This window comes from Pelecanus crispus, chromosome 2 (assembly GCF_030463565.1).
Source record: "Pelecanus crispus isolate bPelCri1 chromosome 2, bPelCri1.pri, whole genome shotgun sequence".
Lineage (NCBI taxonomy): Eukaryota > Metazoa > Chordata > Aves > Pelecaniformes > Pelecanidae > Pelecanus > Pelecanus crispus.
The window spans coordinates 150,198,459-150,221,091 of NC_134644.1; the positions used below are offsets into that span (position 1 = coordinate 150,198,459).

The 22,633-nt window shown below is 41.1% G+C and overlaps 1 protein-coding gene across 1 annotated transcript in view; it reads left to right on the forward strand.

The window, feature by feature from the left end:
• LAPTM4B (lysosomal protein transmembrane 4 beta) overlaps positions 1–22,633 on the forward strand; it is a 66,995-nt gene that overhangs the window by 43,708 nt on the left and 654 nt on the right. The window contains exon 6 of the mRNA XM_075706060.1: positions 1,980–2,075. Coding sequence (XP_075562175.1) covers positions 1,980–2,075 — 96 coding nt within the window. The remainder of the gene's footprint in view (positions 1–1,979; positions 2,076–22,633) is intronic.

Below are 22,633 nucleotides of genomic sequence, written 5' to 3' on the forward strand. Positions count from 1 at the left end.
AAGAGGCTTTTGGAAGGTCATCAGTGCAAGTGAGTCACAAAAATATGACTCACTCAGAGTGAGACACACATGCAAATCCAATCAGCGCTGGCAGTTTAATTTGCACGCGCTAGGTTTGTGAAAGAACTGCTATGCAGAACCTACTAAGTAAAAATATAAGCTAGGCACTATCAAAACACATTGTTCTCCTCATCACTGCCATGTGTGACTACATGGGAAGCAGAAAGCTCCATAGGGAACTGTTTAGTCCCATCAGTCTTTTCCCTGGCATGCTGAGGATCTGACTCCCGCTCCCCTCCATGTGTTATTGCCTCCTGTCTTCCTTCCAATCACTTTGCTCACCTCTGCTGGCCAGACTGGAATCTCTGCTGGCCAGACTGGAATCTCTCCTGCTGTTGAAAGGGACTTTGCCCAACCACTTAAAAAAAAAGTGGACACAACTAGTTTTTTGCCAGGCAGCAGCCCTACCCAGAGCCAAGTGAGCTCCAAGAACAAAACCAGTGAAGTTTATGGTCCTGTGGTAGGATTATTGCCTGCAATAATGGGTTTTTTTTTGCTTTACACTGAAAATAAATTAAGTATTTGTAATATCAATTAGAAGGTCAGAAATAATTTCAGATTTCAAGAAAAACTTTTGCACTGGCAGTTTTCTCTAGTCAGGCAAGAATGGGAAGACCCCAGACCACTCCAGTCATATGGAATACATTGCTTTAATGTCAGATTAAGTGAAACAGAGTACTGGAACAATGCACATGATATATAGGATCATCACATAGTCATTGGCCAGGCTTCCACTCACAAGACAAGGAGGGTTTCCTGTAATTTGCTTGACAGTTCTTTAGTCCCCACCCTGCTTGCGCTATTTTTACTGGGGTTTGCTTCTACTTCCTAATACTACTAAGCCCCAGTTAACAATATTTAAAAATCTTTGCCATGAAGCAATCCAAAACTGGTTTCTGTTTACTTTTTACTGTTGTCCCTGAGATTCTGCATCTGCAGCACCTTCTTTTGTTTGTCATGGTTTAACTTGTACCTTCATTTTATGTTGTAAAACTCACCCCTGCTTGTACGCAGTATCCCATGCATAGTAATGAGGTGTCTGACTGAACTCCTATCTCTCTCCTTTTCTAGAGATGTTTAAGAAAGAAAGCCAGCATATATGACCTGCTCATTTAAGTAAAATAGAAAGTATATACACAAAATTATGTTACTTTAGCTATATTCAGGCCCAAAGAAATGCTTTGTTTCCAAAACAATTAGTCTATATTAAGTATGCTGTCATATTAAATCTCTGGAATAGTAAAGTTCATTCAGATAGATAGGTCTAGATTGCAGTATCTCTGCCTAGATGGAGTGGCTCATAGTGCAACACAAGTCTCCATAATCACACAATCATAAAATCATGGAATTGTTTGGGTTGGAAGGGACCTCTAAAGCTCATATAGTCCAACCCCCCCGGCCATGTGTAGGGACATCTTTCACTAGATCACATTGCTCAAAGCTCCATCCAACCTGGCCTTGAACACTTCCAGGGATGGGGCATCCACAACTTCTCTGGGCAGCCTGTTCCAGTGTCTCACCACCCTAATCATAAAACATTTCTGCCTTATATGTAGTCTAAATCTACCCTCTTTCAGTTTAAAACGGTTGCCCCTTGTCTTGTCACTACAGGCCTTGGTAAAATGTCTCTCTCCAGCTTTCTTGTAAGCTCCCCTTATATACTGAAAGGCTGTTATAAGGTCTCCCTGGAGCCTTCTCTTCTCCAGGATGAACAACCCCAGCTCTGTCAGTATGAGGAACAGTGTTGGATTACTTACAGAATCCCTACACATACTTAACAGTCACTGCAACCAGCAAAGTGACTGTCCCATGCTTCTATCAGGCTCATATTCTTATTTATATAAGAATAGAAATGCTCTAACAGAAAAATATATATGGTTTATTTTCTGCACAGAATAATAAATCCCTTTTTTTTGCAGGGTTACTTGATAAGCTGCGTGTGGAACTGTTACCGATACATTAATGGTAGAAACAACTCTGATGTGTTGGTGTACATTACCACCAATGACACTGCGGTAAGGATGTTAGATCGTAAACTTTTGTCTAATATTATGCATTTAATAGCTTTATTTTCTATTAATTTCTGACTCCTTAGTTAACCATCTTAATTCCTTTGAGAGTCCTCATCTGCTGGTTATGTTTAGACGAGATTCAACAGACTGGTGTGCTATGGTTATAAATCACATGTGTTGCTAAAACACTGGTTTTATTTTATACATATAGTCTGTTAAAGAATCTGTGTTAAGTATAAACTACAGCTTACCTCGTGGCCCCAGGAATGACCGCCAGTTCTGAGCTTTCCAGCTGTGTGATGATCTGGACAGAGTGGGGACTGATTAGTACCCAGGGATGTCATGGTCTACACCTGCTGTGAAATGTGGATTTGGCTATAGAAACTGTGATTTAGGACACTCAACATCTGGTGTAGTGCTTTACACACTCACAGAGAGGAGCTAAAAGGCAACAAAAGTTCAGTGATTCATATCCCAGCGCATGATGCGTTTTGTATAGTAAGGAGACAGAATGAAATGAAGATCAACATGAAAGAAATGAATAAACAGATTTTAACCTCAAAGAACGGAAGGTGTCAGTTGACTTAATAGTCGTTTAGTGCTGACATGCACACGTGCAGGGCACCACTGCTAAGCAATGTCTTGCTTGTTGCAGAAGGCACTGAAGGAATAGAAGAAGAAAGAGTCCCTGGAAAGCGCTAGTTCTGTTTGCAGCAGTATCTCCATGAAGCTGCTAGGTTCCACCCAAACTACACACTGAGGGCAGGCACTGCGCCAAATCAGTCCCTGGGGTGACTCCATTGGTTTATGTAATGAGGGTCTTTACATCATTTACATAACAGAATGAGAGCAGCATGTACTTGGTCCTTTGGATCATCTGGGTAAAATTTCAGGAGTGCCTTCCTCAGGCTTTCCAAAAGTGTGGGTGGTCTCCACATGCTGAGGTATTAGACCATCAACTTTTAACAATTGGAATGAGTGATTCTTGTGCAGCCGCAAGGGCTTGGAAAACTATTACTACTTTTACATGAAAGTTGTAACTCTTGCATAGTTATTTGTCTTCAATACCTGGACCTTTAAGAAAAGCATAAGAAGTTTTATGGACTATGATCAGAGCTGGCAACCAGGACATTTACATATAAAAATATGGGTTTATTGAAAGCTAAGTGTATTACTACTTTCTTTACTGGAATTTACTTTGAGTAAAACCAGGAGTTTTATGTGAAATAATTTTGATAGCTCTTATGTTCAGCCTGTGGGTAGTTGTAACTCAGCTTCAAACATTGTTAACTCTACAACCCACAGAACTGGCAGGCTTGTGGGTGGGAAAGTGTCAGCTGGATTATCTGGGAAACTAAACTTACTAAGGCTTTTTAACAGCTGCATTAAAAACACCTGCCCCACTGCTGCCTTTGCAAAGCAAAAGACTTTGGTTTTCAGAGATGCCTGTTTACCAAAACTGCTCTCGGTACTTTTGTATTTAGTAATTACCAAAGTGCTCTGAGCTGCCTCCTCATCTTTAAAGCACTTGTAAGTGTTTCTGTGAGGAAAGGAAGCCCTTTTATCGCATTTACAGATGACATATTCTTGCACTGAGAGTTTCATTTAACTTTGCTTATCTTGATCTTTCTTACAAGACAGCTACAGCAGAAGCAGGTTTTGAGAAAGGCTGTGCATTCCTAGCTAGTGCCTTGACCATTGCACTGTTCTTCTTTCCTCAATATTTACACCTCCTTAATTTGAGTATGGTCAGAATCTCTTGCTTTCAGGTATGATGCATTTGTTCATTCTTTCTAAGTAAGTTCAATGAGATGATGTTAGATCAGGTCCTATAGAAAGAGCTGTTTGGGAATTTATCAGCTAACCAAAAAATTCACCCAAAAATTCTTGTTCAGGAGTACAGAAAGGCTCAGGAACAATGCTGCTGGGGAAGAGTTTCTCAGGCTCAGCCAGAGGCCGGAGGAGAGAGAGTCACTAACAGCCTGGGTTTTGAATTATTTATTTGGCGTGCAGGCAAGCTGCATTCAAACCCATGTCTGACAGCTTCTCTCCAGTCAGGATGAGCTCCTTCATCCCTGGTTGATACAGTCGGTCTCCATCTCTTGCACATCTTTCCCTGGCAAGCTCCATGGACACCCACCAGTGCAGTGCACTCAGAGATGTGATGGAGGAGCTGATGTGCTCCTGAGCAGCCTCCTTCTTTATTCTGCTCATTACTGAGCTTCAGCAAGGAACAACAGTTTGTAGGGTTAAATCCTCATCGTTCTCCACTGTGAATCAGAAGATTGTTCTTCCCTCCCTTCACCTGCCCAAATCACAGACTCAAAAAGATTTTTTTTCTATGTCTACATTGAGAGACATCAGCAAAACCCCCTATTCACATGACTGTGAAAAAGTAAGCTCAACACAATTGGATAAAAATGGTTTCAAAATGAATTGTGGTAGAATAGGGCTTTGAAAGTTGAGTGCGGAGGACCTTTGAGAATTTAGGACTCTTGAAGAAACCTCATGAAAGTTTGAAATGCTGTGATAGGTCACTGCTGTCTGTTGAATTGTATAATATTCCCCCAACACTCAAGTGTATTTTTGTATTAAAACAATGTTTTTTCATTCTTACTGACGCTGGGCAACTTCTTTCGGTGGGGCTCCTTCATGCCAACATGCCCTTAAATTAGAAACGACAAGTTTCTTAAAAAATGTGGGTCAATCTCTGCCCTCTGCTTTGAAAGAAATGTGTCATTTTTAGAATCAAACCTGTTACCTGAATTCCAACAGAGCTGCAGGTCATATCTGCAAGGCATATTCTCGTCTTCAGGGATGTTTTTTTGATAAATACTTACCATCATCATTAGCTGAAAGAATACCAATCAGTACAAATGGAAGTGAAAATCTAAGCTTAAATATGGGAGTGGGTATAATAGCAACAATTTAGACTAACAAGTTTTAAAGATACCCCAACACTTCCAAAATCTAGAGATCAGATCCCAGCTGCTACCTGCTAATATTCCTTGTTCTGCATAGTAATTAATGCATCTCATCTACACTCTACACACAAGATTTTTTTTAAAGTTATTAAGTTTGCAAGTGCTAGACACTGTATTACAAAAAACATTTAGAATAGAGTTTAAATATGGGCTAGAGTATGGGTTAGTTTCCTGCCAAAATTAAAAGATCTGGTTTATGTATTGGGTTGATTAGAAATTAAAAATCTTCCTGCAGTTACATAAGTATTTTCAATGAAGCTAAGGAGTTTATTACTACAAATGTTTTATTACTGTGTCTTACAATTTTTTGGGAGAGCTGTCTTCAAAAATATCCTAAAAATGAAAGATATACCTCATTTCTATTATAATTTGCACTAAAGGGAAAAAAGAAATCTCTGCCTTCAATAACAAATCATCAACAATTTCATCCTTGAATTCAAAATTCTATACACCTGCAGGATTTGTACTGAAAATGGAAAAGGAATGGGTAAACCCCAGTCCTTTAATAAGTCTAATTACAGACAATTAAATAGCCATAAACAATTGCATTCATGTTATGATTACTTGATGATTGTTGTTATGATTACTTGATGATTGTCGTGTGCCATTTTTTGAAGGGAGACCTACGTCTGTTGTAAGAGAAGGCATGTCAGCTACAATAGTTATTCTTCTCTCTGGTCTATTAACATCTTGGCAAAGTCAGGTTCTTGGATCTTCCATTGCCAGTTAGATACAAATTTACTTACACCTTCATAAAGATCATTGTTTCCCCTCTTCTAACTTGTGAACTAGCAGTTGCCTGTTTTACCTGTTCCTAACCCTTGAAAAATATATCCAGGAGTTTCAATTTAAATGGAAATATGACATTAATAACTGAACTTTTCTCAAGAAGAGCAATCAAATACTTACTAGCTGGGATGCTGTGGTATGAGAGATAGGAAGGGTCCACAGTTACTTGCTGGCTGCAGCAGCTGTGAACCCTTCTGAGATGTTTGGATTACAGGTCTCTTTCTTAGGAAAGAAGGAAACTTTTTTAATATAGAGCACTAGCATTTGGTTCAAAAGAGTAAGAAGCTGTGATGGTATATAATTGGATCTCCAGTCCAGAAATTTGTTCTGAAAATAATAATGACATTATCTTTTGTTTTACTGCATTTCTTAATTTACCACTGGCAAGGTATGTAAGCACACTTACACATCACATCCAGATTTGATTAGGAGAATGGATAACACCTTAAGCACAGCCATGTGGGCCTGCTTCTTGTTCCTTGTTCCTTGGTTCTCTGCATTCAGGAAGCCCTTGGTGGGTCTCACAATTAGTCTCCCCTGTTTCTATCTAAAGCAAGTCCGTCATGACTCTGTAAATTCATGTTGAGAGTGTACAGATCTCAACAACAGTATTCATCCATCTTCCTCCTGGCTGGCTGTATGGTGGAAATCTACTGATTCGTCCTTCCAAGAGATGAGCTTTTGTGTTTTCTGTCCGCATACAGGACTGCTCTGCCAACGCCGGTCGCTGGCACTCTCCTGCGTCTGTCATACCTTCTCTCATGCTCCTTGTGAGATCCTCTCTAGAGATCCCTCTCTGTTACCAGCTCCCAATTCAGTAATACTTTATTTAAAAAAATATTCAGCTGCCTCTCTGCCTTCCTACTAACTGTCTAATTTTCATACCACTAAAAGCTATGAGAACAACTTAAGTGTGGACTGATCTGGGGGGGAAATTCCCAGCACAGAAATTTCCAGTTAGGTCCCCCGATCAAACTGGTTCTTGTAAATAATGCTCATAGATCTGTACTGTAACTAACCTGATAGCTACAGTAATCTGATTTTTGTCACTCAGTGTAGGTGGTTTAAGCCACCCTTTTTGCAAGCATGCCATCTGGACCAAATGGACATCCTCCCCACTGCAGGCTGTGAACGGGATATTTGTGCTGCCCCTGTTAGGCGAGAGGTCCTCCTGTGGCCCTTGATAGAAGTTTGACACCACATGAGCATACCTGGCTTAGCTCCATGAACAGACTGTGTTATGGGGTGGGGGGACCAGCTGGCACTGGGCAGGGGAATGGCCTGGACCCCAGCCATTGCGAAGACATGACCGTCTTATGCTCCAGGGGCTGATAATGCCAGGACCTGGGGATCCAGCTCTGTGCCTTAGTCACAGCAGAGTCACTTTGGGATATGGTATCATCTCCATCCTCTAAGTGTTTTTGCAATACTTCTCTCCCCTAAGTTTCTAGAGGTATCTGTAGGAGATTTTGGAATGGCAGTAAGGTGGCTCCCCCGCAGTGAACCATAGTAACCTGAAGATTATTTTTTCCACTTTCCCAATCTGGGATTGCTTTTCCTGCCAACTGCTCAAGCACACCATGGATGAAGATTAATTTTCTACACTCATTTAAACTGTGACAGCAGTACCATGGAAATGTTAATCCAATTTGGAAAAATTGCCAGTGTACGAGTGCAGAAGATAACCCAAAGTTAGACATTTTGTTCTCCAGAGCAGGAACAGCTCCTGTGTGCTCTTGGACAGCCAGGGGATTTCATTTTGCTTATTTTTAACTCTCACTGAAGCCAATCAATCGAACTTCATCTCCAGTCATGCTGCCAGTGGGGATAAAATATAAAGCCGTAAATCTCTCTTCAAAGCAGGATTTAGATCCTTACATACTTAATCAAATCACTCCAATGGATCCTATCTGACATACATTTATCCACAAGGGTTAATAAGGTATTTGTTTTTTCAATGCAGATACATTCCTTCTGTGGACGTGGCATCAACTAAGTAGCCTGTAATTAATCTGTCAACACTTTTGTTTGCTCTCCCTTTCTCAAAGCAATAGGAGACCTATTTGAGAAGTGCAGAGTTAGGTCTTTCATTCCTGCTGGATGATTCCTCTGAGCAGACGAAGAATATTCTTTGGTAAGGTTGGAAGATCCATTCTTTGTGTTTTTCTATATGTGTGGAAGGTGATTAGTTTGGCTATGGACCCATCATCTTTCAGCAGTCCTCGTTAACAGGGGAGGTCCCTGATGACTGGAGGCTTGCCAGTGTGACACCCATCTACAAGAAGGGCCGGAAGGAGGATCCGGGGAACTACAGGCCTGTCAGCCTGACCTTGGTGCCAGGAAAGATTATGGAGAGGTTCATCTTGAGTGCGCTCAACAGGCAAGTGAAGGTCAACCAGGGGATCGGGCCCAGTCAGCACGGGTTCATGAAAGGCAGGTCTTGCTTGACCAACCTGATCTCCTTCTATGACCTGGTGACCTGGCTGGTGAATGAAGGAAAGGCTGTGGACATCATCTACCTGGACTTCAGCAAAGCCTTTGACACTGTCTCCCATAGCATTCTCCTTAGGAAGCTGGTGGCTTATGGTTGGACGGGCATACTCCACTGGGTAAAAAACTGACTGGGTGGCCGAGCCCAGAGAGTTGTGGTGAATGGAGTTAAGTCCAGTTGGCGACCGGTCACGAGCGGTGTTCCCCAGGGCTCTGTTTTGGGGCCAGCGTTGTTTAGTATCTTTATCAATGATCTGGATGAGGAGATTGAGTGCACCCTCAGTAAGTTTGCAGACGACACCAAACTGGGTGGGAGTGTCGATCTGCTGGAGGGTAGGATGGCCCTGCAGAGGGATCTGGACAGGCTGGACCAATGGGCCAAGGCCAACTGTATGAGGTTTAACAAGGCTAAGTGTTGGGTCCTGCACTTGGGTCACAACAACCCCATGCAACACTACAGGCTTGGGGAAGAGTGCCTGGAAAGCTGCCTGGCTGAAAAGGACCTGGGGGTGTTGGTAGACAGCAGGCTGAACATGAGCCAGCAGTGTGCCCAGGTGGCCAAGAAGGCCAACAGCATCCTGGCTTGTATCAGGAATAGTGTGGCCAGCAGGAGCAGGGAAATGATTGTCCCCCTGTACTTGGCACTGGTGAGGCTGCACTTCAAATCTGTGTTCATTTTTGGGCCCCTCAATACAAGAAGGAGATTGAGGTGCTGGAGCGTGTTCAGAGAAGGGCAACAAGGCTGGTGAAGGGTCTGGAGCACAGGCCTTACGAGGAGCGGCTGAGGGAACTGGGGTTGTTTAGCCTGGAGAAGAGGAGGCTGAGGGGAGACCTTATCGCTCTCTACAACTACCTGAAAGGAGGTTGTAGTGAGGTGGGTGTTGGTCTCTTCTCCCAAGTAGCTAGCGATAGGATGAGAGGAAATGGGCTCAAGCTGCACCAGGGGAGGTTTAGATTGGATATTAGGAAAAATTTCTTCACGGAAAGGGTAGTCGAGCACTGGAACAGGCTGCCCAGAGAGGTGGTGGAGTCACCATCCCTGGAAGTGTTCAAAAGACGTGTAGACGTGGCACTTTGGGACATGGTTTAGTAGGCATGGTGGCATTGGGTTGATGATTGGAATGATGATCTTAGAGGTCCTTTCCAATCTTAATGATTCCTAGTTTTTATTTTCATTATAAATAATCCAGCCACCAAGCCAGGAAACATGAAATTGCTACTCTACACTTAACTGGTTTAGTGGTGGACTTGGTAATGTTAGGTTAATGTTTGGACTGGATGATCTTAAAGGTCTTTTCCAACCTAAATGATTCTGTGATTCTATGGTTCTATGGACAGAGAGGACCCTTAGACTCATGCCAATTAAACAGACTGAAGTGTAAGATGGAGCCCAGAGGCAGACAAACCACGTACAGGAGCTCTTGTTTCTGATAGGTGCTTTGGGACCTGTGATTTCCAACTACTGAGCTAGTTTTGGGATGGTACGTGTCAGCGTAGAAGACAACTTGGAGAAAAACCCTGCTTTAAAGATATTTTCCATAATGTGGCATAAAAATCCTAAAAACTTGGCAATGTTCACCAGGTAGCTGGTCTTGTGTGGCAGTTTGTATTACTGGGACACTAGATCAGAGGCATCTTTTTCCAGTGAGTAGTAACCATGAACATACTTTAAAGTGAGCGAGCACCACAAATGAATACCCCTGGTGTGACTCACTCCCTGAGCCTTTCTCAGGGCCTCCAACTGAGTCCAGACAGAGGATCTCTGACCTTCCCTAGTGGAAACTGTCTGATAAAACCTGCAAGAGGGAAAGCAGGTAAAATGGGAGGCAGAGAAGAGGAAGAAGAAGTAGGGGCAAGGAAAAAAAAGGATATAAGCAGAACAACCCAGTGCTTGAAGTAAAGGGGCTGATTAGTTAGTAACCACATGCAACAGTCTACATGAGACCTGGGAGTGTGGTTTAAATGCTGGATCTGTTTTTCTGCAGAATTGCACTTATAAACATTCCCAGAGCAATGTCTTTAATCAGAGAATCTTCAAAGGGCTCAGGCTCCACGTGGATGCCAGCATTCACGTCTTGCTAGTGTGCATGTGCAACGTGTACACTTCCTCCTCTCCTGTTTGACTTTGAGCTGCAGAAAAGTATCATGATAGTCTGCATCTGCCAACAAACAGCTATTCAGTTGCTCCAGCATTTCATATTCTACCTGCAGTGAAGTCTCATCCCTCATCTGTTGTCCTTTGATCTTAGTGAAGAGATTTTTTTTCTTCTTTTTTTTAACTTTCCCATCTTATCATCTATACTCATCTCTTTCTTCCGCTGCTTCCTTTTTTTATGGAAGGATTTTGTCTTAAAATCCGGCATTCCCTGTGGTCTGAATGGCTTCATACTGCCTATTTGCTCTGTTGCTTAGTGCTACTTGCTAATCACACTTCATGTTATAGGTCTCACCTATTACTAGGTGGCTGCTGTCAGAAGCCAGCTGTGCTGATTGGAACAGGCTATTAACGGTGTCAACTTGGAGCTCTTGAGTTTAAAAACAAGACTTCCAAAACATTTTCACTTGTCATTACAGTCATTACATTTACTTACAAGTTAAATTACAAGATAAAAATATACATGTTTATCTATTTTCCCCAGTAGATTTTTATTTTAAACACAAAAACTGTATTTATGTTTGCAGCTCAAATACTGGAATTATTCTAATACATGACAATTCGTAAGACATTTGCAAAAGAAATAGACAAATCTGTTCTCAGTGTTTGTAATTAGATTAAAAAGAAGACATGAAATGTGGATGTGTAATTTAAATCTTCCAAATCTTTTTGGATTCACTAATTGGGAGTGTTGCAATGTAGGAAAAACCAGAGTGTTTATAAATTTGCAGTGTTTCTTTACAGACCCTTTTATTCTAACAGGGTTGATTCATTACCATCTGACAGCTGCCGTTTTATGGGCTTCAAAAAAATGAGTCGAAGTCTTCAGTATAATTCCAAGGATATGTATCAGTGTGGCACAAAGCCGATGACAACTTAAATCTGTGTTGCCAAGGATATATGGGTGCATAAGCTGAGCCGTGTGTGAATTTTCCAGGTCAGGCTCAAGTCGTAGTTAGACTGTGCAACCAAGGCTGGGGAAGGCCTGACTTCACTCAGGCAGGGATTGTTCAAACAGGGAAATGCAGCAGGGTGCAAGAGGCCAAGTCCCAGCAGCAGTGAGCCACGCTGTGGCTTTATAGCCGTATAGTTGGCCCACGCTAGAAGCCCTGCCCTTCTGCAAAGCTGCTCTTGCCAGAGGCGGTCCTGCCTTCAGCTCCAGCACTAGCTCATCCGTTATCTTTGCATCACATCCCCTTGCACAGCGCAAGCCTGGCCTTTGCCAAGCGGAGGAGGAACTCCTCGCGCGTCCCAGTTCCTCCAGCCCCGAGCCTCTCTGCCGAAACTTGCCCAACACCACAAATCATGCCGATGCAGAAAGAACATCAGCCACCAGTTAGGTGGGAGGGAGCCGCTGCAGCTGGTGGTTCAGTAGGTGGCATTGTTCTCTTAGAGACTGTGAGAAAGCAAAGTTCAGCTCCCTACTAGGGAGGAGCACCCAGCTGCGGTTGTTTTGCTGAGGGTGTGACAATAATTGAGAAGTCGGGCTTCCTGTGGTTGTTAATGGCTTCTGGTGATTTCCGGACCATTCTTTCAGTCTGACTTCAATTCATTTTAATGGCTTCCATAGAGCAACTGCGCTCTTCCCAAGCCTCCCCCAGGACTGTTTATGGACACAGGACTGTCTGCTGTGCTCTGTCCCGAGCTGCACAGCGCTTGTGGTTTTGGTCCTCTGTCTTATGAGCAGTGAGGAAAGCAAGGTCTGCTTTAGATCAACTCTGTGGTAAACACTCAACTTCAGAAAGAACAAGGCTGAGTGGGCATTCATGTACCGAATTTAGAAGATGTGCAAAAGTTTGTGGGAGTTTCTGGTTGACAGGTGCTTTGCAGATGTGATTTACTAACATTAATGGATTTTTATATAAGCATAAGACTTTTCCCTCAACCTGTCTGTTCATCACCTTTCACGTCACTCACAAGTCCTTTGCAGTTTTAACACAGTATTATAATAATTTAGTTATAAACAAAGGCTTCCTTTCAACATTCACTAGGTGTCGTGGTTTAACCCCAGCTAGCAACTAAGCACCACGCAGCCGCTCGCTCACTCCCCCTGCCCCGGAGGGATGGAGGAGAGAATCGGGGGAGTAAGAGTGAGAAACACTCCTGGGTTGAGTTAAGAACAGTTTAATAATTGAAATAAAATAAAATAGTAATGATAATAATAACAATATTATAATAATAATATACAAAGCAAGCGATGCACAATGCAATTGGTTATCACCCACCAACCAATACCCAGCCAGTCCCCGAGCAGCGATCGCTTCCCCCCGGCCAACTCCCCCCAGTTTATATACTGAGCATGACGTCATATGGTATGGAATAACCCTTTGGTCAGTTCGGATCAACTGTTCTGGCTGTGCCCCCTCCCAGTTTCTTGTGTACCTGGCAGAGCATGGGAAGCTGAAAAAGTCCTTGACTAGTGTAAGCACTACTTAACAACTAAAACATCAGTATGTTATCAGCATTATTCTCATACTAAATCCAAAACACAGCACTATGCCTATTACTAGGAAGAAAATTAACTCTACCCCAGTCGAAACCGGGACACTAGGAAATGCCTAAGTACACTGTGCAAGAAAAACTGTATTTTATATGGCAACATTATGCCTTACTTTTTAATAGTGATACCAAAATAATGTGTTCATATAAAAATAAAAATTAGTGAAAAATATGTATGAAAAACAGAACTGGAGATTGGTCACCTCAAAATCCCAGATCTTACTGCTCCCAAATGTTACAATGAGACTTCAAAATCTACCTCCAAACTTTACAACTGGTCCATCTCTCTGTTGCGGTGCCCAAAGACTGACATTGGGTCACCCCATGTCCCTAGGCATATAGATAGGGACAAACGGTCCCTCTGGTGAGATGAAGATAAGACAGAAGCCTTTCCAGCAACATCTGTAATGCAAGCACGGCTGTGATAACCACGCTCCTGGGAGATGACAATTTGGATGCCCCATGTGAGCTATTCCTAAGTTCCTGTCTTGTTAACTCTTGAGTGGGATACACAATGTAATTGTAAGAGGAGATAAGGTTAGAAAGAGATGCAGGTTAGTAATTAAAAAGCCTGTCAAAAGCTTAGTGGCCTGTCACAGTCTCTGCACTCAGGACAACACATCAACCATTTGTTAGACAGAGTCAAAGTATACTTCACATCTTCAGTACTGATGACATGCAGGCAAGTACCCCCTGAGAAAGCATGTGCTTATCTGGCAAATGCTCATTTTGAAAAAAAAAAGAAGGAAAAATTGAAAAAATAAATAAGTTCTGTCTGTACAAAATCATGATGCGCAACTAGAGATGGAGCAGTAGAGGGCTGGCCAAGACATAGGAAAGACTTCTGTGGCCTGAGGTGAACTAGCCCTCCATGCCTTTGAAGGGAGAGGATAATTACACCATTATTCTGGATGACTTTTATGAGGTTGCACATGATAGAAAAAAGACAATAGTTTCCTGAATCCAATTTTCTTCCCACGCAAGGGCAATCGCAATCTGTCCCTAAATATTGCTGTGTCCTAGTAATATATACATTTATTCCTCTATCTGGAGTACTGAAAACATTGTGCTGCTTCATTACAGAAATCCATAAATTCGTGTAAGGTTTCTTAAATAGTGTTTTGGAGAGCTGGTGGCTTGGAATAAACAAGCAGTTTTGTCAAACAAAACATACCAACTCTAACTTTGCACAGATGATTTTGCAGCATTGAGGCCTATTTCTTCACTGAATGGGTTTATAAATTATTTCTGAGCTATTCTGCTTCCAGTTACTCCATCTGTAATCATTCTAGTGTGGTTTCTAATGGAAATGCATACATATAAATATGAAAATACTTCCTGTCCATGTTGAGAGGAAGGTTTCTTGGGATTTATTTGACAGACAACATATCATGAAACCCTTAAATAGCAGTTAACTAGCACATTTTGGACAAACTTTTCAAGCAAAAGCATCTGTGCATAAAGCAAAGTAAAACATTTCTCATTTGATATTAAATATGATTTGGCTCGGATATGAAGCTTTGGCCCTATACCCAGGGCTTTTTTATCTGGGGACAGGGGAAGGAGAAAAAGAAAGTCGGAAAGCTTTTTTGTAAACATTGCTCTCTGACTTCCTCAGAAACACTTGCTTTGACTGGACTCATTTGACCAGAGCAGCCATTTACATTGTAAACAGCCACCTCTGAAGCAGATATTTATAAGCATTTTTTTACAAGAATTGCTTCTAAAGGGCAGTTGATCTCATCTTGAAGAATATCTAACGCAGGTCAGGTGGGTGAAAGTGCCTGCTGCTCTCCTGAGAATGAAGGAAGCTTCATCCAGATGGAGGTCAGCTCCCTGCCCAGCACCCTCCTGACTGTAATGCTTCTCTGCGTGCCTGGTCTCGGAGCTCTCCCTTCAGCATGGATCCAAAACTGTCAAGTGAGTTTCTCAGTATGAAGAAATTAACTGTGGTCTGCACTGCAGGGGAGCAAGGACCCTTAGTGGGATGAAAGAGGGACAGAACAAGAGAGAACATGATAGAGGTCTTTAAAATCATGAGTGGCAGAGGAGGTAAAGGAGGAACAACCACTTGCTGTCTTAGCAAGAGAACTAAGGGACATTCAGTGAAATAGCTAGCGGCAAACCACTAGCAAACCAAAGAAGGTATTTCTTCATGTAACACTTAGATTAGCCGTGGGACTGCTTACCACAGGACATTGCGGGTGCTAAAAGATAACATGGGTTCAAATGCAGGCTAGAAAAATCAGTGGAAGAAAAATTCTTATTAGACATGACTAGTAATTCAGCAAGTCCTTAACATTCAAATTTCTGACAGTTTGGAGAACATTCCTGGCAAGTTGTGACTATATATGCTTGTACTGCTCGTTCTTCATTTCTTTTATTGTTCTGTCTTGCTCTTCTTCCTTCATTATCCATCACTAATTGCTGTGATCTGGGTGGACCTTGCACCCGATCCAGTAGAGCTATCCCTACATGCGCATACTTAGCTGCAGTGTGATGAAAGCTAATCTCTACTTCTTTCTCCAGTGCTTATCTTGTATGCAACATTTGACTGCTTCTCACCACAGAATTATTATTATTACTTCACTACTAGTTTCTTCACTACTAGGAAAAAGCTACCTCTTCTCCTGAAGGCTGTCAGTTTTTTCATACAGTCAGTGTAAAGTGTGTCTACATGTTAAGGAGTTAAAGAGAAAACTCTGAATTCTGAATGGATTTAGTTTTCATGCTTTTTAAGTGTTTCAGTCAATCTCTCTTCCTTGATAATTTGAGTGTGCATGTTCTACTGTTCTTCAGAGCCAAATATTACCTACTTTTCTGAAGTAACCTCAGAGGTGACCAGATCAGATGACCCAAAGGTGCAGTTTGCACCTGCAGTTTATTAACTGAATTTTTAGAAGTAGCAGAAGACCTTGGGAGACTCACTTCTGAGACACCTGAAAACCCTGGGGCTTAAAAACTCTTGGGCACCCACTGGAGAAAAACACATTTCTTCAGAAACTCATGATAACCACTGCTTCTTCCCACCCTATGTACAGAAACGTTGGAAATTTTTGAAGAGTCTGCCTCAATAAAATCAGTAGATGTAGTAACTTCCAGTAAATTTTATACAGGAAATAAAACACGTGTTACATTAATATGGTTATTTCCTCTCAAGTAAAATACAAAATTAATTATATAATCAGTGATATTTACATACAGTCCAGCGCTCATTGTCATACATAGTACTAAAGGAAATAGCTGCCACCTGGTTGTCTTGAGCCTCCAAAACAGGGCTCTACTGTGAAGATCTGGATTTCTGAAAATTTTAATCAAAAAAGACAGATAGGATTTCTTACCAAATATTTCATACAGTTTCTTACCAAATATTTGTATGCCAAAAATTGTGGTTTTACCCAACTCTACTCAGTACACTAATAATCACCATAAAAAGTCATGTTGTCCCATCTTAATTTTACGTTTTCCTGTGTAATCATCTCAGACTTCTCAGAAGAAAACTACATTGTCAAACTTGACAGGAAAACATTGCAAAGACAGATTTATCCTCAGCCTTTCCTGTATACAGAGTGAAACAATCAGCCAGCTATAGCTGTTTATGCACACAGAAATCTTCTGGTTTCCCCAGGTGATCTTCATAATATTTGCGTAGTCAAGAACCCAACAGCATGCAAGGGCTGTTGGGACTATCCTGAACTGGACAGGTGGTCACATCAGCAGCCTTCCCTCACTGCAGCTGAGCATGGTTTATGTTGCAGTTAATGGCTCCTCAAAGCACCGCAGCTGTGGGAGGAAATTCCACTCCTCTTGGCTGGGTGAATGACAGGAGAGCAGGGAAGTAAACATGAAATTAGTAAATGTGATTGCATACCACTAAACCTTCTCCAAACTGCACAATGGGATCAGATTGGTACAAGTCGGTGGTTGGTCTCAGGCTGGAATCCCTAAGATTAAGTGAACCTGGAGTAGAGGACTGGTGCAACTAAGCATGTGCTGCTTAAAACTTCATCTTTCAATTCAGTTGTCTCTGAACTTGATGTATCAGCCCTGTGCTACATTGATGAGAAAATTTATTCTGAATTAGGAAAGGCATGTGGTGACAGTATTTCAGCCTGCAGCCGTGTCAGTGTTCATCCCATCACCGCAGCAGGGGCTGCATGTTGGACAGAGGCTCCCAGACAAGGAAATGCCTGTGGTTCAGCACTTTTACCTGTGAAACAGTCCAGCGCTAGCTCTGGCATTTTCTTACCATCTGTCTACCACTATTCACTTTGTGGTTAGTCTCCCTCCCTTTTTAAGTAAACAGAATAATGCCTGAACCCACTGACACCGTGTATGTGAGCTGTGTGAAACAAAAGGCTCCTTTTGCCCTCTCTCCCTTTCCTCCCTGCATATTCACAGAGGCCTCCCATAAGGATTCCTGGTAGCAGCTTGGGTGTCTGAAATGTAAAGGTCACTTCTGCAGAAGAATGATACGTAATGCATACATAGCTGTGGTGAAGAAGTTGGGTTAAACATTTCCAGGCATAGGCTGAAATTCCTGCAAATATATATTTAGTTTGTAAATTTTTCCACAATTTAGTCCCTGTCTCATACAGTCATATGCAAGTTTCATCCAAGGGAGTTTTAAATCTGTCTTAAGGTTTCCAACACCTTTTAAGATGTTTCAAATAATATGCCTGTTTTACAAATGGGAGATCTTCCTAAGACAAAGTCAAACAATTTGTCAAAACTGAAAAGGTCAGCAACAGGACCAGGATTAAATTGCAGTAGTGATGACCCTACTTCCACTCAGCTACTCATTCTTACCCGTCCCTGTCTATACACTGTGTATTTATGCAATGTGAAGTCCTTCAGCGTAAAGGACTTGAGGTTTTATTGAAAAGCTGAAGTTTGAGAAAACATCCTGAATGCTCACTACAACCATCAGCATTTACCATAGACATTTTTAATCTATAGCTTTTTTGGCACTCTCGACTGCATTTCTGTTCTAGGTGTTAGAGAAAACTATGTTAGAGCTGTCTCTAACAATGTGTGTTTCTAACAAGACATCAACAAGGTATTTTGCCATGGGAACTCACAAAAGTTTCATAGAGCTGTCAGCCAAAATGCTGTTGAAACTCAAAGCTGTTATGTGACAATTGTACCATTCCACCCAGTGAAGAATACAAATGGCTGTGGGAAAAAGCAATCCAAAGCTCTCTGGAGACACAGAAAGATTTCTATTGAGTTCAGTGAGTTTTGGGTGAGACCCTTAAGAATGCAGAAATATTCAATCAATCAATCAAATATTTAAGTTTACTCATACAGGGCTAAGCACATTTTCTCCTCTAGAAATGTACTAGACACCAAACAGATCTAAGAGCTTGAGTTCAAACAGGAATGACTGCAGCAATATGAGAAAACTTGTACACATGCTGAAGAAAGAAAATTTTCTACTTGTCAGATAAATGTGGAATCAGCTGCAAAAATACAGAGTCATCATTGAAATTATGTAATTCCCCCTCCCCCCCCCCCCAATCACCTTTGGGCCAAGATTAATTCCAAACTGTTTGAATATATAAATATTTGTCTGTGCTGCTTCTTAGGCATTTTTCTAAGCAATGTCTTTAAAAACTTACTCTCCAAAACCAGATTAACCAGGATGTAAAAAATAAGAAATTACATATGCTTATATTAACCGAATATGTTATAGGCATTGGCAAACTTGTATGGTAATTATTTATTCCAGAGAAGGTCATCCTGTATCGTGTGCTTTACAATAGAGAGATGCTTATGTAATACAATTATCCAAACTACTTGGATGACACCAGCTAAGTCAGAACCAGGATTTCTTACGGGTCAGTTCTGGATGATTTCTGCTTATTATACAAGAAGACTGCTTATCACAAAATTCTTAAATGGTATTGGGAGCAAAGCCCAGCACCCAGGACACCCTGTCCCACTTAAGCACCCTAACCATGGGGCTACATAGCCACACTTTCTCCTATTTTCCTTCTTTTTCCATGGATTCTTGCATACTTGGCTTCAACAGGAGGGTGGAAAATGGTCCTTCCAACCTAACTGAACACCTTGTGCCTGGAGCATTCATATGGCAGATAGAAGCTGTGGATTTGAACCCCCTTGGTTTGGGAGCCCCTAGAGCTCTGACCTCACAGTCTCTGTGCAATGCTTTTATCACCAGACAACTATAAAAACAATGAGTAATGTCACCTCCTCCTCTGGCTGCATGTTAAAGGATGATGTTAAAATGCTACATAGTTCTTAAATACAGTTATAGGGTTTGTGAAAGAAGTTAGGAGCTTCTGTCCTTCAGTTTTTAGGCATTCTATAGGACTGAACCCTGCAACCATCTAATCTTCCAAACTTACTTGCTGGTCTACTGATAAAAAGCCAGAACTTCTTTTCACAGGGACCACTGAGCTCCAAAAAATGGGGGTCCTTCATGCTTGCTTTTTATAGTAACTTGTGAGTGACAACCTCAAACACTCTGTTAACATTAGTCCCAGGGCATCCAGGGGAACTAACATACATTTTTCTCAATTCACAACAAACAAGCAAGGAAATGCTCAAATGTAGTGCCTAGGAAGCAAAATGCATCAGTTGTCCTAGTGGATATTCTGCCTTGGGGATACCATGGACCTAAAATATGCATATATTTTTGTCCTTCATGAATTATTTTAGACTGCATCCATTCTAATTAGGTTCTTAGATAAGACTGAATAGTGAGTGTCTATTTTTTTCAGTTTCTGAATTCACCCTTTGGCTCAGTGACTGGCTTCCATTTTATGTCTCTGGAGAGCATAACGCACTGCCTGAATAACTACGCTGTTTTATGTCCAGGGCACTTATCTGCTTCCATTAAACCATGTTGAGATTTAAAATTAACACAAGAGAAGGGAAAACTACTCTGATCCAGATTTTCTTCTCCGCTACTTTGGTATAAATTCAACGATTAAAATTCTAATGGAATTCTCTCTTCTGTCACATTTCTGTAAACTGTTAACCATTTCAATAGTAAACTGTTAAAAGCTGAGATAATTCAAGTTTTATCATATTTCTCCCTTTTGCCAAAATAGACTTAATTGAGAAAAGATGGGAAAATTATTAAGGGAAAGTAGTGGCCTGAAACTCTGTTCTTGTCAAAAATAATTAAAAGGTAGTCTTACAGAGGCAGAGTTGCAAGATTTGTAATTGTAGAGTTATTCAAACTGTCATGGAAGCTGATGGATTTAGACTTACAGTGACAGATGATTAAGTAACAGTAACAAAACCACATTGACTGAAAGTAAAACAGTTAAATTAGTTTAAAGGACTTTTACTACACTAATGACACGAGATACTTGGGGTCCCAGCCGGCGCCATATATTCCACAAACTCTGAGTGCTTTCTTCCACTTGTTGTCCATCACATTCATTCATCTTAATCTTTGTTTAATATCCTGCCCATATTTTCTTTGTCTAACTCAAATACTGCTAGGCAAAGGTAGTAATTTTGAATTCTGCTTATTCTACACTGATTATTTTTATCACTATTCTGTTCATGTCAGGGAATGCAAGATCAGGATATTTAAATATTCAAACACGAAAATGTGGGGGGAGTAAGCTTGGAAAGTCAGCACTGACAGAACTGTTCAGACAAATAACCTTTGCCAGCAATAAAGTGACCCTAAACCCTACAGACATTTGGCAAATACTCTTTAGCCTTCCACTGTAGATATTTTCTTGTGAAACTTCTGAACCTTTTTAGTGGTCTCCCCAGTTCATACCCCACATACATTGAATATTCCTATAGAAATCCATATGCTTTAGGATTTAGCCAGTGGCTTCTCCAAAATGACTCCTGTAGGTATTCCTATCTCCCCTCACTTCTTGTTGAATTGTTGATAAGTGAGAAAGCGTCTTCTGTGGGTCCCTGGGGCCATTGACCCACATATGAGTTTTGGGTCCATACAGGAAAGCGGAGTGCTCACCTCCCAAGAGGTAAAAGCCTCGCTAGGAGGCTGTTCTCCTACCAGACAGATTTTGTTTCATATGGGAGTGGAGGGAATGAAGAAGATCACTCATATGAGTAAATCCTCCAGGAAACTTACTGCAAATGACAGTAAGCTCAACACTGAAGTAATAATATTGATGTAACTACAGTAGTCTTAGGACACATTGATCTAAAAGAGGATCAGAGCACAGGAAGAGGTATTGTCCTTTATTAATCAGCTTGTCGACCTGGAAGATGGACAGTTTTTTGGATTGCGTCTGCTATCATTTCTTATCACACCTGACGAAATGGACTCTGAACCTAAAAGGAATGTACCACAGTTGGGGCTTAGCATTACAAGAGTGCAATAAGATGGCTAAATCTTCACAAAGTGAACTTGATTCATATTCAGAGTCATCTGTAGATCAGATTTAATTACTAATTATGTTGCTTCATAATCAACTAATGAACATGTTTCAATGCATTTGAGAAACTGGTGCCATTTTTAGTAACACAAGGATTTTACTAGAAACCCTGTTATTAAACTAGTGATCAGCACTAGGGAGAGGATCTCAACTATAAAGTTTTTCACAGTTTACACGCTTTAGTGGTGTGATTTACTGAGGTTAGATTGCAAAATATATTTATGATTTTTATCACCATATTTACTTGAAGTTACACGTCCTAATTTCACTAGATAAGTAGCCTGTCATAAGTTGTTTGCACCCTTTAAAGTTGACATAACTTATTAAATGCTTTTCAATACGAGGCTTTTTAGATTATGTAGTGGATGTGTGCATAGTATTGCATTTACAAGCCCAAACATATGGTATTAATAAAGAGTGATGGCTCTGATAATTTCCTTTTCTAAATAATGAAACTCTTTTGATTAAGGGCTGAAGATGCCAAGGTAGCCATTCTGTAATTTAACAAACGTGCACAGATGTACTTGAACATACGGCCATCAGTGCATGTCTGTAAACTCATACAAGTATAATGTGAATCACCCTTGGAACTATCCCACAAAAGCCTGATCCAAAGTCTATTTAAAACTATAGAAAGATTCCCACTGATTTTGATATGTTGTGGATGAGGTCCAAAAGGGATGATTACAGATGTTGCTTTGCAGAAGGCAGGTTATCAACTTCTTTAAGAACTGGTAAAATCCTCTCATGGCAAAACTTCCATTGACTTTATTGAGAACAGGATTTTCCCTATGTATGTTTAGACAATGAGCTTTAGGTGCTCTTTAAAGACCAAGAAGTGATGCTGATAATCTGGAAATTCTGTCATGAATAATTGATTTTCAGCTGCATAAAGTATCTCTGCCAATGCACTACAACTGATATTCTTACACAATATTGAGATATTTAGGGAATGTACACTCATTCTTCATTCAGACATCTATTTTATCCTAAGTCCCTGCTGGAATTCACAGACCAAGTGCTCCTTTGCCTTTTCACATGCAAGCTAATTGATGTCAGTGCTGGTGCCATTAAAAATCGCATGATAGCTGGCATGGTTGCCTAAAGAAGTAGAAATCTCAGTTCAAATCCCTCCTCTGCCCTGTGTGGCCTGAACTTGCGTCTCCCATGTCCTAGGAAGCTGCCTGGACTCCTATGAATGGGCATGATATATGCTGTCCTAATTTCTATCAGATGTTTAAGTAT